The sequence below is a fragment of the Schistocerca nitens genome, chromosome 4, assembly GCF_023898315.1.
Source record: "Schistocerca nitens isolate TAMUIC-IGC-003100 chromosome 4, iqSchNite1.1, whole genome shotgun sequence".
Lineage (NCBI taxonomy): Eukaryota > Metazoa > Arthropoda > Insecta > Orthoptera > Acrididae > Schistocerca > Schistocerca nitens.
This window is the reverse complement of record NC_064617.1, coordinates 276,232,554-276,248,414: the sequence shown is the minus strand read 5'-3', so window position 1 is coordinate 276,248,414 and position 15,861 is coordinate 276,232,554. Positions and strand designations below refer to the sequence as shown.

General features: G+C 38.7%; 1 protein-coding gene across 1 annotated transcript in view; it reads right to left on the bottom strand.

Moving 5' to 3' along the window:
- Nucleotides 1-15,861, bottom strand: part of LOC126252462 (VPS35 endosomal protein-sorting factor-like) — a 106,528-nt gene that overhangs the window by 31,855 nt on the left and 58,812 nt on the right. Inside the window, exons 13-15 of the mRNA XM_049953358.1 lie at nucleotides 11,882-12,048; nucleotides 1,863-2,025; nucleotides 1,540-1,732 (exon numbers count right to left, since the gene is read on the bottom strand). Coding sequence (XP_049809315.1) covers nucleotides 1,540-1,732; nucleotides 1,863-2,025; nucleotides 11,882-12,048 — 523 coding nt within the window. The remainder of the gene's footprint in view (nucleotides 1-1,539; nucleotides 1,733-1,862; nucleotides 2,026-11,881; nucleotides 12,049-15,861) is intronic.

Below are 15,861 nucleotides of genomic sequence, written 5' to 3'. Positions count from 1 at the left end.
CCGGAGCAAGTATGGTGGGTCTGACACACCAGTGTCAATGTGTTCTTTTTTCCATTTCCAGGAGTGTACATGCAGGACTGGGCTTCTAGTCATGGCACTAAAGGGTTATAAATACAAAATAAAATAGTATTAATGCAGCAGTAAATCTAATAATAAAGAAGAAAGTAGGAATGTCAGTAAGCTACTATGAGCAACAGAGTGAATGCATTACTGAAGTCAAGATAGACACAAAGCAAACACCCACCACAGTTGTGTACGTTTGTTTATATGCCCACTAGCACTGCTGAAGATGGAAGGATTAAAACAGTATGTGATTAGATTAAAAAGTACTAAGGTAGTTAAGGGAGATGAAAGTTAATTGTGGAGAGGGACTGGGACTCAGTGGTAGGAAAAGGAAGAGAAGGGAAAATAGTACGGACTGAGGGAAAGGAATGAGAGGGGACACCATGTAATAGAGGTTGTTGAGAGTTCCAATGAGGGCATTAGGGAATGATTGACTGAAACAGAGGAAAGGAATACTATGGAGATAAATGCGTAGCTCTGAGAGAAAAAATATGGAGATAAAACAGGAATAGAGAGACAAAGCTCCGTATAAATCATTGGATAACACATGATACACTCAATTTAATTGATGAATGGAAAAAAAATATAAAAATGTAGCAAATGAAGCTCGTAAATGGAAATACAAAATGGATCACATCTTATATTGCTATTCAGTTTCCTACATTTTTATTCAAGTTAACCTATGTTTTTTGCTTTCAGTCTTATTTTTAACTGTCTTTACTTTTGACACAGTGTCTTGCATTATACGTCACCACACTATATTCTCCGGTTGCAACACAGTATAATGCTATTTATATAATACATTTATGACCCAATTCTAATTTTTACTGGTGCTGGAAATTGTTTTCTTGTACTTTATCTTTAAATATACACTTTCTGCTCTTGTTCTTGTATGTACTGACTATGTGCCTTCCTGTCACTGCTGAAACCGTACATGTCCAATTCTTGTTTTAGAAATTTATTGACACATTGATTAAATTTTTTCATTTTTAGGTCTGAAGATGACTGCAAAGCTGAAACTGGTCACGATTGTTAATTAACTTATATGTGCCCTAGATGCACCATTTTTTTTAAATTCAACATGATGGGAATATCAAACATAAACTGAAGGCAGTGTGGCCTCAGTTGCCTGAGACTACAGTCATGTGTGTGTGTTAGCTGTGTTTGTGTGTGTGTGTGTGTGTGTGTGTGTGTGTGTGTGTATCTGTCATCTGTTTCTGATGAAGACCTTACTGGTCGAAAGCTTTATTTATGACAGTCTTTTTGTTGTGCCTATCTGCGACTCAGCATCTCCGCTATTCGGTGAGTGGCAACTTTCCTTTTCATATTATTGTCACATTCATATATTATAAGATTTATTGATTAAATGCATAAATATCCCAAAATCCAGATTTACTCATATGTTGAATCAGACATGCAGGTCTCCAGGTGCGTGTAAATAAATTACATTATTCATATGAAGAATTAAAAACAAACCTTGACCTAAGCACTGATTAAGAAGTGCAACTTGACCGGAGAGTAGATAAAGTTCCAACCTCGAAAAAACTGAAGTTATTGATGGTATAGTGATATAGCAGTATGCAGCACATGCCCTTACAAATGCTGCTGTTTTTCTTGTATGGTGACCTTTTACAATTCGCCGTGTTTCCACTGATAGTCTGTTGACACACTAGAAGAAAAATTGAGGTCATTACAAAATGTTAATTTCTAAATATACTTTTTTACAGCTAATGTGAAAACCTTATATATATATATATATATATATATATATATATATATATATGAACACCATAAATTACCTGAACAAGTTGTGCGTGAACCGAATCCAGATTAGTAAAAGCTGACCTGGCCTCGACATAAAAACTTAACTGCTGCTCAAAATCTCTTCCATAATCAACTTTCTTAACAAATCTTGATATTAAGTTTCCTATTTGCCTTTTCTCATCTTCCACTGTAAGTGCGCTATTAAAAATGAAAAAGGAATACAAAATTAACTAGTGTTCATAAAATTCAGATAACAGGCACAGAAATGTGGAAAAAGTGTTAATTCTGCAAATATAGAAATATACAGCTTCTGAGCCACCAAACCTCAAGAGATGAAAGAAAAATGTCAATCGAATTTGGCAAAGTTGAACTACTGGAAGAAAATTGAGTACAAAGCAAGAAAAGCAGACCATGTGCAGTGCATTAATTGTAATATGCAGACTCCAGACTAAATGACCCATCTGAGAAATTATTAGTGTCAGAAATAACTTACCTGACATGGTTATAAAAGTAATGCACACTTATATGTTTAGGGCAGTTCTGGCAGAATGTAAAGATGTACGTATTTAGGGGTAAAGGAAACCACTCACATAATAGCAGAGGTGTGAGTCACCGAGAGGCGCACACAAAAGAGAATGCTGTGAGTTGTGTCAGGTGGGATGGATACAGGGAGAAAGAGGAAGGAAGCAGGGAGAGGGTTTGGGGATGGGTAACTAGCAGCTCAGAGGGAGACAGCAGGTGTCCGAGATAGGAAAGTGAGAGGGAGGGGTGGCAGGTGTCCATGGGATGGGCATATGACACATGTGTACTGGAGACGGTGAGGTCCAGTGGACGATAAAGATGAAATGGAGACTTGGATTGGGAGAAGATGACAGGACAGAGGAAGGTGAAACTTTTGGGAAGAGGCTGCAGGGACATTTGGCTAGCAGAGGTTAGGCCACGAGGATCACAAAACTGAAGAAACTGTTGCAAGGATAACTTCCAAACTATGTACAGGGTGTATATGCATACAAGGTGGGGGGAATCCTGGTTTCTTCCTGGATTTCTCACTTGAAAATATACTTTTTCCTGGATGAAAATACACTATATCTGTGGTGAAAGTACATTTTTTTTCTGAGTTAAGTAACAATCTGATTTCCCTCAGAGCTGTAAAACTTAATCCTTTGAATGGTGAAGATTTTATACACTGGCATAGAACTTCCTGGCACTTTAGGAAACAAAACACAGAAAAAACAAAATTTTTTGGAAAGATCTTTTATACAAGGCAACATTTACACTGCATGTTTTCACGTTTTGAAAGTATAAACAGTAACAGGAATTCCACCAAATACAGCACGGTAGCTTTCAAAGCACTGAAATTGAGACTGTGACCCGCTTTTGTCCGCCCATCATAGCTAATGTCACATGATCATACCAGCCAATGACAGCAGATATTTAGAGCATAGATCGGAGGACATAATCAGCTGTAATCAAGAACAGCATTGTTAAGTAGCACAAAAACACAAATAAGAAAAGTTAATGGTTTAAATTAATACACATACAGTGTAGCTACAGGAAAAGCTAAGTTTTCACGTATAATATTGGTCATCCAAAATTTTTTGCTGTTCTCTCTGTCTCCCCTTAGGGTGTGATTAGGCAGGGTCCTAAGAACACAGCTTAAATGGCAGCAGCTTAATACAAGCATGATTATAAATTTCACTGCTGTGCACTGAACATTTCATGAGTCATCTGGCTGAATACATGGTCTGTTGAGCACTTTGACTTTTCTACAGAAAAACCAATTACATGTGCAGTTACTCAAGAACTCGCTTCACACTTTATTTTGAAGGATAATTTATAGTTTTTGCCATCGTTATTGCATAATTTGTAATCTAAGAAAGAACTAAAATAAATATGAAAAACTAATCTTGAAACTTGGTCTTTTATAGTGTGTGTTACACTTTAAGATATATCAAACTCAAATAATATTAAATAATGGCATAAATGGCTGGTCTTCTGGGCCCAAAATTTTTCTAAGTGGCTGGCCCTCAGTATTAAGTTTTGAATGAGAGTCTAAAGCTCTATGATTTAAGAAATTTATTGCACTTTCTCATATGTAACATAATTAATCTTGCATTAAAAGGAAATTTACTTTGAAAGTAACGCTTCTCAAACCGCCATACACAATATTTTCCGGCGATCTATTACAAATGTAAACAGTTGTGACATCATGCTCATTCAAATGAGGCCCTTGAGAAAGATGCACTGAAAGCATTTTGTTCTTACAAATTATTGCATAGTCTTTGACACATTTTGCTGTCAGCAGACACTTGTGTGTGCACTGTATTTTGTTGTTGTAAATGGCACATTTTCTTTGCAACTAAAGTTTTATTTTGGTGTTATTCTCTCATTTATATTTTACTGCTGCAGTATTATTCTGAAGTATTGGGCTAAAGTAAAATAATTTTTAGAGTTATTTGTTCTTGCCAGTCAAAATTACAGAAATTTAACTGAAAACTAAAATAATGAAAAACTCCTGGAAGTCTAAAAAATTACCTTTTTTTCGAATTTCTCTCAGTTGGAACACTTCCTGGGTTTTTCCTGAATTTTCCAGTTGTCCCAGAAAGTTGGCACATTGGGTTGAGAAGCACCTGGTGAAGTGGATGGGAGAGAAGGTGTTGAGGTCATGGATGAATGAAGATAGCATGTCTTGGCCCTGAGTCCATATCATGAAGATATCATCAAACAACCAGAATCAAACAAGGGGTTTAGGGTTTATGAGCCTAGGAAGCTTTCTTCTAGATGGCCCATAAACAGGTTGGTGTAGGAGGGTGCCAGGTGGGTGTCCACAGCTGTGTCACTGATTCGTTTGCATACCTTTCCTTCCACAGAGAAGTAGTCATGTGTGAGGATGTAGTTGATAAGGTGTATCAGGAATGAGGTGGTGGGTTTGGAACTGGAACTACACTGGCAGAGGTGGTGTTCGATAGTGGCAATGCCAATGGCATGAGGGATGTCGGTGTATAGCTGGGATCTGGTAAAGGGATGGGGATGGTCAGGAGTCAGTGATGGTAATAATTAGTATATTAGATGTGAGAGGGTAGGCTTCAGGTTACTGCTGCAGGTGTTAACAGACAAGAGCAGAAATTCTTTCAGTGAGAGCACACAATAACCAGCTACAAGAGGTGTCCAGGAATGTTAGATTTGTGGATTTTGGGAAGTATGTAGAAGGTGGGTGTGTGGTGAGTTAGTGGGGTGAGGAAGGAGATGGACTCAATGGATGGGTCTAAGGATTTCAGTAAGGACTGAAGGTTATGTTGGACTTATGGGTTGACAACACTATGGGCAGAGCTTATACCTGGAGGAGTCAGACAGTTGGCGGAAGCCTTCTGTTAGGTAGCCACAGCAAATTCATCACGACAGAGAAGGTGACCAGGGGGTTGAGATGTGGGAGGGAGGAGGGTCATTCTTGGATGATGGTATGAACTGGGAGAGGTAAGGTGCAATGTTGGTATCAGGTTGGCTTTTGTTGGAGGGATTGGTAGCATGGAAGTGTTTCCACTATAGGAATCATAAAAAGAAGGGTAGGTCTTTGATAAGTCCAACATAGTTAAATTTGGGTGTGGGGGCTGAAGGTGAGGCCTTTTGGTAGGATTAAAATTTCTGTAGCATTGAGGTTTCTGGTGGAAAGGTCAGTGTTCTGGATTTGTTTGAGTGCTGAATTTTGGTTAGTGTAGGGGAGTTTTGGACGATGTGGCAAATAGAAAATGTCAGATAGGCAGGTTGTGGGTGCCATGAGTGGTATATGAGGGGGTTCACTGTGGGTAGTGTAAGTGTTGATGCTTAGTGCTGTTCCAAAGCTAAAGTAAGGTGTCAACAAGTTTGATAATTTATTGAGGTTGTGTCTGGTATGCTCTTCCAGAAGCAACAGTTTCAATTTTGAGACATTGTGTATGTACTGGGGATTGCATAATAACAATATCTTGCAGATTTAGTGGTCGTGATTCTGAGATGCAAGTGCCAAGGAAATGTGTCTCTGCAGTACCAGAAAAATGAGGAAGAGGGTCTGGTGGAACCTAAAACTATGGATGTCATAAAAGGAGGGGGGTGAGATCCAGAGAAGGGAATTTCTGTGGTTAGACTGTTGGAGGGGGTTCCACGGCTTAGGTAGCATTTAAGGAACAGGATGTAGGCCTGGGATTTAGCTGCGAATAGGGATACTTTTGTAACATGATGTAGATAGATGGAGCAGAGGTCCTTATTGGATGGGATGTTGCTAGGAACGTTTGAAGTGACATGGGAAATGGACCATCAAAAGCATTATGTCATTGTAAAGGAAACTATGAATAACAAAGCATGGACTTGGGGAGTGAAAAAGCTGGAAGAAATTGTGCTGACGACAGTAGATTAGGTCAGTGATGTGAGGATTTTCGATCATCTGAAAGTTACCAAAACAAATGGAAAAAAATTAAAGATGTAAAATAGTGGCTGGAGCAATGTGTGAGTAGGGATGGGTCAGCTTGGAGGTGAATTGTATTGGTTTCTTGCTAGGATAGTGTTTCAACTGTGATCTGGCAGACGGCTGGATCCCCCCTTCTCTTGCTGTATCAGCCCAGACTGTAACAACTGCACCATATCCTTTGCCATGACTTTTATTATCTATCATCATGCCCATAAATGAGGGACATCCTACCCAAGGTCATTCCAAGACCTAATTCAATGTCTCCTAAAGTGGTATTCCACTGCCCACCCAAACTGCATAACATCTTGGCCCGTCTCAAAGTCACCTTCACTCTCAACTCCAGTACACATGGGTCCTACCCCTGTGGACAACACAGGTGCATGACCTGCCTGATCCACTCACCCAGCACATCCTATTCCACTCATCAAAAGCTTATCCTATCCCATTAGAGGCAGGGCACCTGTGGAGGCAGGTGTGTCATATACCACCTGTTCTGCAATCAGTGCACAGTATCTCATGTGGACATCACCAACAACCAGATGTACACCAGAATGAGTGACCATCTCCAAACTTTGGCGAGGAACAAAGTCAATGCAATGTGCTTGAGTACAATGGCTGCTTCACAGTCCTCTCTATACAAGCTTTTTTGAACTACACAGAAGGAAGTTATCTTTGTAACACTTCTTTCACACCCATAATCTCCTGGGCCTCAAAATACACTAACCTACTGTCCTGACAGCCTCTATCCAACAGATTTCCCTCCCTCTGTCCTATCAGCCCCTCCTGATCCGTGCCTCCATGTCATCTTCATTGTGCACCTCACTCACTGGCTTCGGTATCCATGTGTCACATGCTCAGCCTACACATCTGCCACTCTTTCCTGCTGATGCATCTGCCACTCTTTCCTGCTGCATTCCTATCTTGCACACCTGCTGCCCCCCCCCCTTCCCCCCTCTCCAAGCTACTACTTACACATACCAAACTCCTCCTCCTGTTTCTTGTCTCTTTCTCCTCCTACCCACCCTATCTGACACAACCCTCAACCCCCAGTCTACCTGCTGAATTGAGCTCTGGTATTGTGTGTCCAACAAGCACAGTGTAACTGCATAGGTGTGTGTGTGTGTGTGTGTGTGTGAAATGTCAGTAACAGAAACTGTCACTAAACATTATCATCATATAAGCATAAGGCACTCTGTAAGAAATGCAGTAGTGCAAAGGTCAGTACATTCATCTGTGAGACCAATGTAAATTCATCACTGAATACTCAGTAGTACCAACAGGGATTTCATAGTACGCACTGGTACAGCACCACAAGTAGACACAAATCTGATTTAGTAGCTCATAGTTCCATTTTTGTTGTGATTCAATATGAAGTAAACTGCCAACTCCCGCATGTTAAAACTGCATCACTACAATAAAACTGAGATGTTGTGAAGACATCTCTAACAGATATACAATATATGTCAATAAAATAAATTAAAATAATGATGAAATTAAAACAGAAATTATAATAAAACACACCTATACATAATATAAAAATGTGTGTGTGTGTGTGTGTGTGTGTGTGTGTGTGTGTGAACCACCTGCCTATCAAAGGGAATGAAAAATAAGTGTAGCCTGTGACACATGAATTCCTAGATTTTATCCATCCAATATTTGCGAATGAGAGCACTTAGCAACTTGCAACACACTTTACACATAATTTCAAACTTTTATGAATTTTTTTTCTTGCTGGCAATCTCTACAGAATGATGAAAGGAGAAATGTTCATCACTTACTACTTTTCCATTGTTCTTACAGTAAAAGTACTGCATGAAGCAAACATTATAATTTATTACTTCTTCACTGCTAACTATATTCTCAAAACATTTCACATAGTATGCACATATATCACTAAATGTAAGCACAAAATTATATCATTGTGTGATATATAGTTCAAGAGGTACGACGTCATAAACAATGAGATGCCTGAAAAACTGTAACATCATGCGTTACATTTAAATTTATTACTTCCTTGGTACTAACTCTATTCACAATAAATTTCAAGGACAGACTCTACATGTGCTGTTGTATGTACCCCAAAATTATATTATTGTATGACACATCATTCAGGAGATATGACATCATAATCAGTGAGATGTGTGAGCAACTGTTACAACATGGATGACACTTTGTTGCTACTGACTCCATTTGCAACACATTTTGCAGACTGTATCCACATACACTGCTGCCTACAAAATTATATTATTGTACGACACATAGTTCAAGAGATATGACATCATAAACTTTAAGTGCATGGCCAGATGCTGCTTGGTACAGATGTGAAGCACAGTTATAAACATATACCTGAGCAATGTTGGGTTTAGCTACTGGGAAATTGATAAAATAAGTTAAAGTATAGGTTTACTGGCAGAACAAAATTGCTCTTTTGATGCGACATAGCACACATTTTGTTAAAGAAAGGGTTACTGTAACTTCTGTGTCCCACTACACACACACACACAAATTGCTTATGTGCACAAAAGTGAGTCCCACTATGTGGTGCTTGGAGTAAAGCTCAGACTGGTCATAACACGTTCCAAACAGTACAAGCCATGGGATAGTGATGCTTGACTTTGACCACAAAGTTGCGAGCCAATAAATTCCAGAAATGATGCAAAGTTCATTTTTATTCAGACTGAAATCCAAGTAACACGCTACAACAATGGCATGTAGAGTGATGCTTCACATACAATATGCAAATAGGTTTCCTGGCCATGGTGTGCATTTATTTTAATTAACCAAAAGACCGGAGGGTTTGCCCATCTACATCACACCTCCTGGCAGCCTCTGCTGCTATGTGGCTCAATGTCCACACTTCACCCACTATGGAGGCAATTATTCAATTCTACATCCATTTCTCTACTGGCCTGAGCGATATGCTCATTGCTAATTAAAAGGAAAATGTTCTACATGCAGTCATGTAAAAATAGCAGATACTGTGTCACAGAGGCTGAAAGTATGTCTAGTGCTAACATGTTATCTCTTTTACTGATGACAGCTTGTTGCCTTGAACTACTAGACATTTGTTTTGTATCCCTGTCAAGGAGATAACAAGTTAATGGTATTCAGAAGACTGGAAAATAAGGCACATAGTGTTTTGTACATGTCTTACTCCCGACAACATATGTCACTGTTAACATCTTCAACTTTTTTTTAATTTTTTAGTCCTGCCTTCCTCAGTTGTAATATTACGGTATATTGATAATTTTTACTTATGGACCATCTGACAGCAACTGAATAAAACACAATTTTAGTGCCACACGCGTTTCGCCTTTATTTTCTGCAAGGCATCATCAGTGGCCTGGAATATGTACATATGTTAGCGATTTAAATTACTATTCTGTCACTGTGCCTATAGGTTATAAACAGTTCTGGTGGTTGGTATTTCCTATTAAGTAGTAATGTTTCGAACTGTACTTACAGGTTGCGTGGACAGTTTCTTACATATTACGCTCCTGTTGCATTTTTGGTGTTGTTCTTCTTCTTATGAATGCCAATTTGCGGTTTTTTTCCCTTTGGTTTCTGTTGCCGACTGTCAAATGTTTTTGCCAAAGATCGAATGTTGTTGCCAAACTTTCGAGTGTAATTATTGAAGTATCTGTGATCTGTTCGGGTATGCGTTTGTGTGTGTGTGTGTGTGTGTGTGTGTGAATGTGTGTTTTTGTGTGGTATAACTTTTTTATTTTTATTATTATTATTATTATTATTATTTTTTGGTGGGCTGTGTGTGTGTTTATGTTATCATTTCCTTTATTAAATGTAGTAGGGAGCCTGTGCTGATGTGTGTTTGTTCATTTATCACATGTTTGTTTTCTGCTATGGCTTTCTGGATGTGGATGTTTTCTTGCATTTGTGTAAGATGTTTGTCATGGTTGCTTATTCTCATTATTTTCATTTCTTGTTCCATGTTTGTAGGATGATGGTTATGGTGTTTTAAATGTTCTGCACATGTGGAATGGTTTGTTTCATACTTGCAACATCTGATATGTTCTTTGTATCTTGTTTCAAAATTCCTGCATGTCATGCCTATGTATACTGCATCACAACTTTGACATTCAAGTTTATATATTCCTGATTGTTGCAATTTGTCCCTCTTGGTATCTGGCTGGCTTAGGTGTGATTGGAGAGTTTGCCCAGGCTTATATGCTATTTTGAAGCCCTGTCTCTTTAGGATGTTTGCAACTCTGTGTGTTAGTTTATGTGTGTAGATCATGGTGTACAATCTGGTTCTTTTCTGTGTGGTGTTGTCAATGTGTGTGTTTGTTGAGTGTGTTTGTAAGTTTTCAGCTTGTGAGTTCTTTAGTATTCTGGAAATGTTCTGTTTGTTTTGTATTTGTGTTTTTATTTTTTGATTGAGCCTGTGTGCCACATGTGTGTTATACCCATTGTTCATAGCTATTTGTATGATTGTACTCATTTCTTGTTCAGTTGCTGTCAGACGGTCCATGAGTAAAAATTATCAATATACCGTAATATGTCACTGTTACTTTGCATGAAACATAATATTATCATTTTAGACTGCATCTGAAGATAAAATGGTGTTCTTGATGTTAATATGATTTTGTATCGATTAAAGAGGCCAAATGTCAACTCAGAAGATCAAGAATTCACCATAGCAAACAAAGTCAGTCTGTCATGGTGTCTTCAGTATTGCACAGAGTTCAACATTAGACACAATAAATTAATTTTAAATGGCCCACCTGAAGAATGTATTTTGCAAGATGACAGCCTTGCCTTAACCGTTTTGCATAAGAACAGTAATCTTATGTATCTATTTAAATAGCAGAATGTTGTACAAAATTAGAGATTGAAATTAAAAACTTACTTTACTTCACCATGTTTCAAACAACTCAGATCTTTCACAGAAGTTAAGTGTAACTTACTCCAAATCCTTATTAAGACAATTAACTATACTCATTACATCTACTGTTAATTTGTATGAGGCTGCTGGCTAGCCTTAAAGCCTATAAAAATTCACAATTTTTGAGAAATTCATGAAAAAAAGGGGTTACTTATAAGCAAGAAATGGTATTTACGACATGATATTTATGGTTACAAATGAAATTTGCATTCTGAGGTGATTCTCACAGTACGGGGCGTGCTTGGTTCACTCTTAAATAGTTGCTTTAAAAATCAGCTGTCTTATCAAACAGCTTAAGACACACAACAGTTACCTGGAAAGAAGAAGCACATTTTGCAATATAAAAGATGAGAAGAACTGCTAGTATCTACCAGGTAACGCGAGATCACTGAACATTTCAGGAACTAAACAATTCCTGACATCATTCAGATACCTCATGAACACCTTATGCAGATAAATTTGCACTATCCCCTTTACATGCACACAAATCATAGCTGTTGGTAAACAACATGAAAAACGTCAATTCTGTACAGGTGTATAACTTAATAAATAATCCAGAAAAGGCATTCCTCACATTTAGCTATTGTCAATCTTGCAATTATTCATTGTTAAAGATTTTAGAAGAAATAAATTGAACACTCATATTGTAATCTACTGAATGGATATATCAAATAAAAACTGGAAAGTGATGATTGACATAGGACACTTACTTCACAGAGTCATGCATAACACGGCAAACAAACATCAAAGCATTTGTTATAACTGGATCGTTGGTAGACTCTTGATGATTTGTAGCAAATGAATCCATTATACTTTTGCATACAGCCACTTTCACACTCTCTTTTTGGAACATATCAAGCAATGGCAGGAACTTGTCCTAAATTGTTTATAAAGGTAAAACAGTGGCATGAAGGTCAGTGATCATAAAAGAGAAATGATGTAAATTATCTATGCATAAAAACAGTTCAAGTAATACACACTTAAATAATTCTCTCTATAAACTAACAATAAACACTGAATTAAAGTCAACCTGTTTATGAAAGTCATTTCAGCCATATTTTAAAAATTCCAATGTTACAGCTATTGTGACCGGAATCTGACAAGATCGTGAATGACTAAAAGAACCTGCAGAGGCTGGCCAACTGGCAGTGCGTTGTCTCCAATGCATCAACAAGTGTGGATGGAAGACGACGATGAAAAGCAGACAAGTGTAGATGGCACAAGAAAAAACAAGTCCAGTGAGTAATTCAAACAGAGTAACCACGACATAATGAAGTAGAAAAACAAGGACAATGGTGTATTATGGCTAGTGGTATGAGCGGAATGTGAATACACCACTGAAGGCAGAGCTGCACTACAGATAGCTTTATAGCATGAATGTTAGCACTAATTGGCTGGCAAGGTGGGCATGGTCCTGCGGCACAGTGAGGCCAGCACTGCACTGCCACAATACTAGTGCTCACAGATGAAGCACTGCTGTCTAGCAGCTGAAGCTGAGTTCCACACCTTCCAGCAGACTTCCACCTGGCTGGAATACCACTGCACTCTTCGCTGAATGGGTGTGTATGGCTGGAAGCATCCTGGATGATGCTTCATAAGGTGAACTGGTGGTGTGTTTGGTGTCCTGACACTTACGATGGCTGGTAGGGGAAATTTGGAGTGCCCAGTAGCATGCTAGGGTGTGGCAATGTGGGTGATGTTGGCTGATGTTGCAAACACTGTGTGGAGATCTCCACCTCCAAGCCCACATCATTTTGCTGGCTTTCAGGTCAGCTGTCACTCTCTTTACCAATTAAGTAGCCTCAAGGTTGGGGCATCTGGGTTGAAGTGGGATGTTCAGGGCAACAAGGGGTAGAAAAGTATCAAGAGATAGGAGGGGGGCGGACAGGTGGTTCTCAGTAGCAGTAATGGCAAAATGAGGGTTAATTACAGTAATAATCTTCAAATTTAAGAGGTGAGATGGTGTGAGAGTGGAGACTGTGCCATAGTGGGAGTTCCACTCTGCACAGCTAGGAGGAGCTGGCACAGAGACAGTGGGGATACAAATGGGACGAGTAACACTTTTTTATTTTTTTATTTATTCTGTGAATTCACACTGTGTTAAGTCACTAAGATGTGGAGTGAGTCAGGTTTACAAGCATGCAGATAAAATGAAAGAGGTAACATGAACAGAATGTCAATAACAAAAAGTAACATAAATTTCTGGATAAGTTTAAAAGTTGAAGTAAAATTAATAAGATATAGTTCAAGTAACATGACAATGACATAATCACTGAAAATATTTTTTTCTTTAAAAAAGAAAAGGACATTGACCATCTGAAACAAGTAAGATGAAATAAGGCTAACACCTTTGAGCCACTACTAAAGGCAATAGTGTTGCAATGTATGGTGTGTTCAGTTTATGAATAGACATAGATTGGTGGTGATCCATTATACAGGTGGACAGCTGGTTATCTGTGTGACTCACAAAAAATGCTGGATGTTATTCCTTGCATAGGTCATATATCACATGGCTCTTTATGAGCATGTCCAGTAGGATGTGGGTGGATGGGTGGATGTACATAATAGATTTTGCAAATAAATCATTTACAGTGGAATGGCATATGGGGTGCTGGATTGGTAGCAAATGAGGTTTATCACACATCTGAACAAACTCAAAGCCTTGCTGACAAAAGTTGAACAAAGCAAAAATGAGTGCTAGAAGAGCAATGCAGGAAGTGTTCAGTTGTACTGTGGTTTGAGTATTTCAAGAAATATACCTGTAAACGAACAAAAAACTGATCACATATCTTTATTTTTTTGGGCTGATAATGAAAAGCAAATGCCAGACTGAAAGTGACTGGGAAAATCCTAAAAAATGCAGTTCATCCGGAAAAGAAGTAGTTTGCAAAACTCTCATTTGAAGGATTCTTAAGAGGAAGAAAATAAGATCGTGGGTAGAATAGTCTGCATCTAAGGCTATGTAAAGAGGTTAGTCAAAGCTCTGGTGAATGATGTAATTGATTTTTTGAAGATGTGGGTGGTAAGTGGAGTACTGGTTCATGGGCTGATTCACACAGATGATATATTTGTTAGTGTCATGGAAAGAAATGGCTTGGGAAAGCTGGAAGTGCAAAGGCTGGAGGAGAGCAACTTTTAGGTGCAGGACGAAATACAGCTATCAAAATAGAGACACTGGTGATGGTAGGTGCATTTGGTTTGAACAGAGGTTTTTTTATGGAGCTATTAGAGGTGGATATGGTAATAGGTATTGAGGTTCTGGAGGAAAGTGCAGAGTTTCCTCTCGACTTTGGTCCATATTATGATTATGTCATACATCTATCTGAAACAGACAATGGGTGTAAGGTATTAAGTGGATGGGAAGGATTTAGCTAAGTGGCCTATTAACAGTTTGGCTAAAATAAGTAAATAGGATGTTATGGGTTGGATGACACATGGATGATGGAAAAAGCTATGCTCATTGCAGCAAGACTTTGGGTTTGGGTGATGTTGGTGGGCTGGTGCTATGTCAACCAGTACACACATAATGAAGCAGCTGTGGAGAATGGGATCTTGCTGGGTGATCTGCACTACTCGATTGACCATTACCAAAAGTTTGTCTCCTGCATGCGTTCAGCAGTGATCATCATTCTGAAAACAGAGAACTTTGGCTATGTTGAAGGTTGGGTCTGGGCAAGCATGACAGTGTGTCTGCATTAGAATGCTGCATTGTCGATCTATAATGAATTTCATAGTGATACACACTCAAAAACAAAGCCCAATGCTGGAGTCATGCGGTACTGTCAGGAAGCTGTGAATGAGAGACAAAAAGTGCCAAAAATGGCTTATGGTCAATGATGAGATGGAATTTGTTGCCATAGAGAAGAACATGGCACTTCTGTATTGCATACATGATGGCCAAAGTTTCCATTTGTATCTAGGAATAATTGCATCGCACAGCTGTCACATCTTGGAGGCATGTGGTAGGCTGTTTCGAGCTGTCAGTGTTTCTGTGAGCCAAAACCACCCCAGCCCGCGTTGTGAGGCATCCGTTGCAGAGATGAGATGTTTACCTGGCATAAAGGTACCGAGGCATGGAGATGATTTAAGAGTGATTTAATGTGGATGATGCTATGTCTCAGTCCGACAACCAGACACAAAGAACATCTTTTTTATGCAAGTTATTTAACAGATGAATGACATCTGCCGCATTAGGGAGAAATTTCAAATCCTAACTACTGTAGTTCCTTTAGGTTCTGTCGTTGAGGCAGGTTGTCAATTGCTGCAATGTGGCACTTTGTAGGTTTCACGATGTCCTTCGTAAGATGATGGTCTGAATAGTCTGTTTCTCCCTGTAACTTATTCGGCTTCTGCAAATCACACTTAAGACCTGCCTCCTGTAGTTTAGTAAACAGGATCTGAAGATTAGCAAGATGTTACTTCCGAGAGGAATCCATGATAATAATGTCATCAAGATAGTTTGCACAACACAGAACACATTGCATTAACTGTTGTAAAAATCTCTGGAAGATGGCAGGAGTGTTTGCGATACCAAACAGAAATGATGATTTAACAGTATAACCCGAAAAGAGTGTTGATGACCATAATCTGTTTAGAAGCAGAAAACAGACAAAACTACAAGTAATCCTCTGCCAAATCAGTTTTCAAAAAACATTCACTGCTTCATGAAGATTTCTTCAGGGCAAGGAAT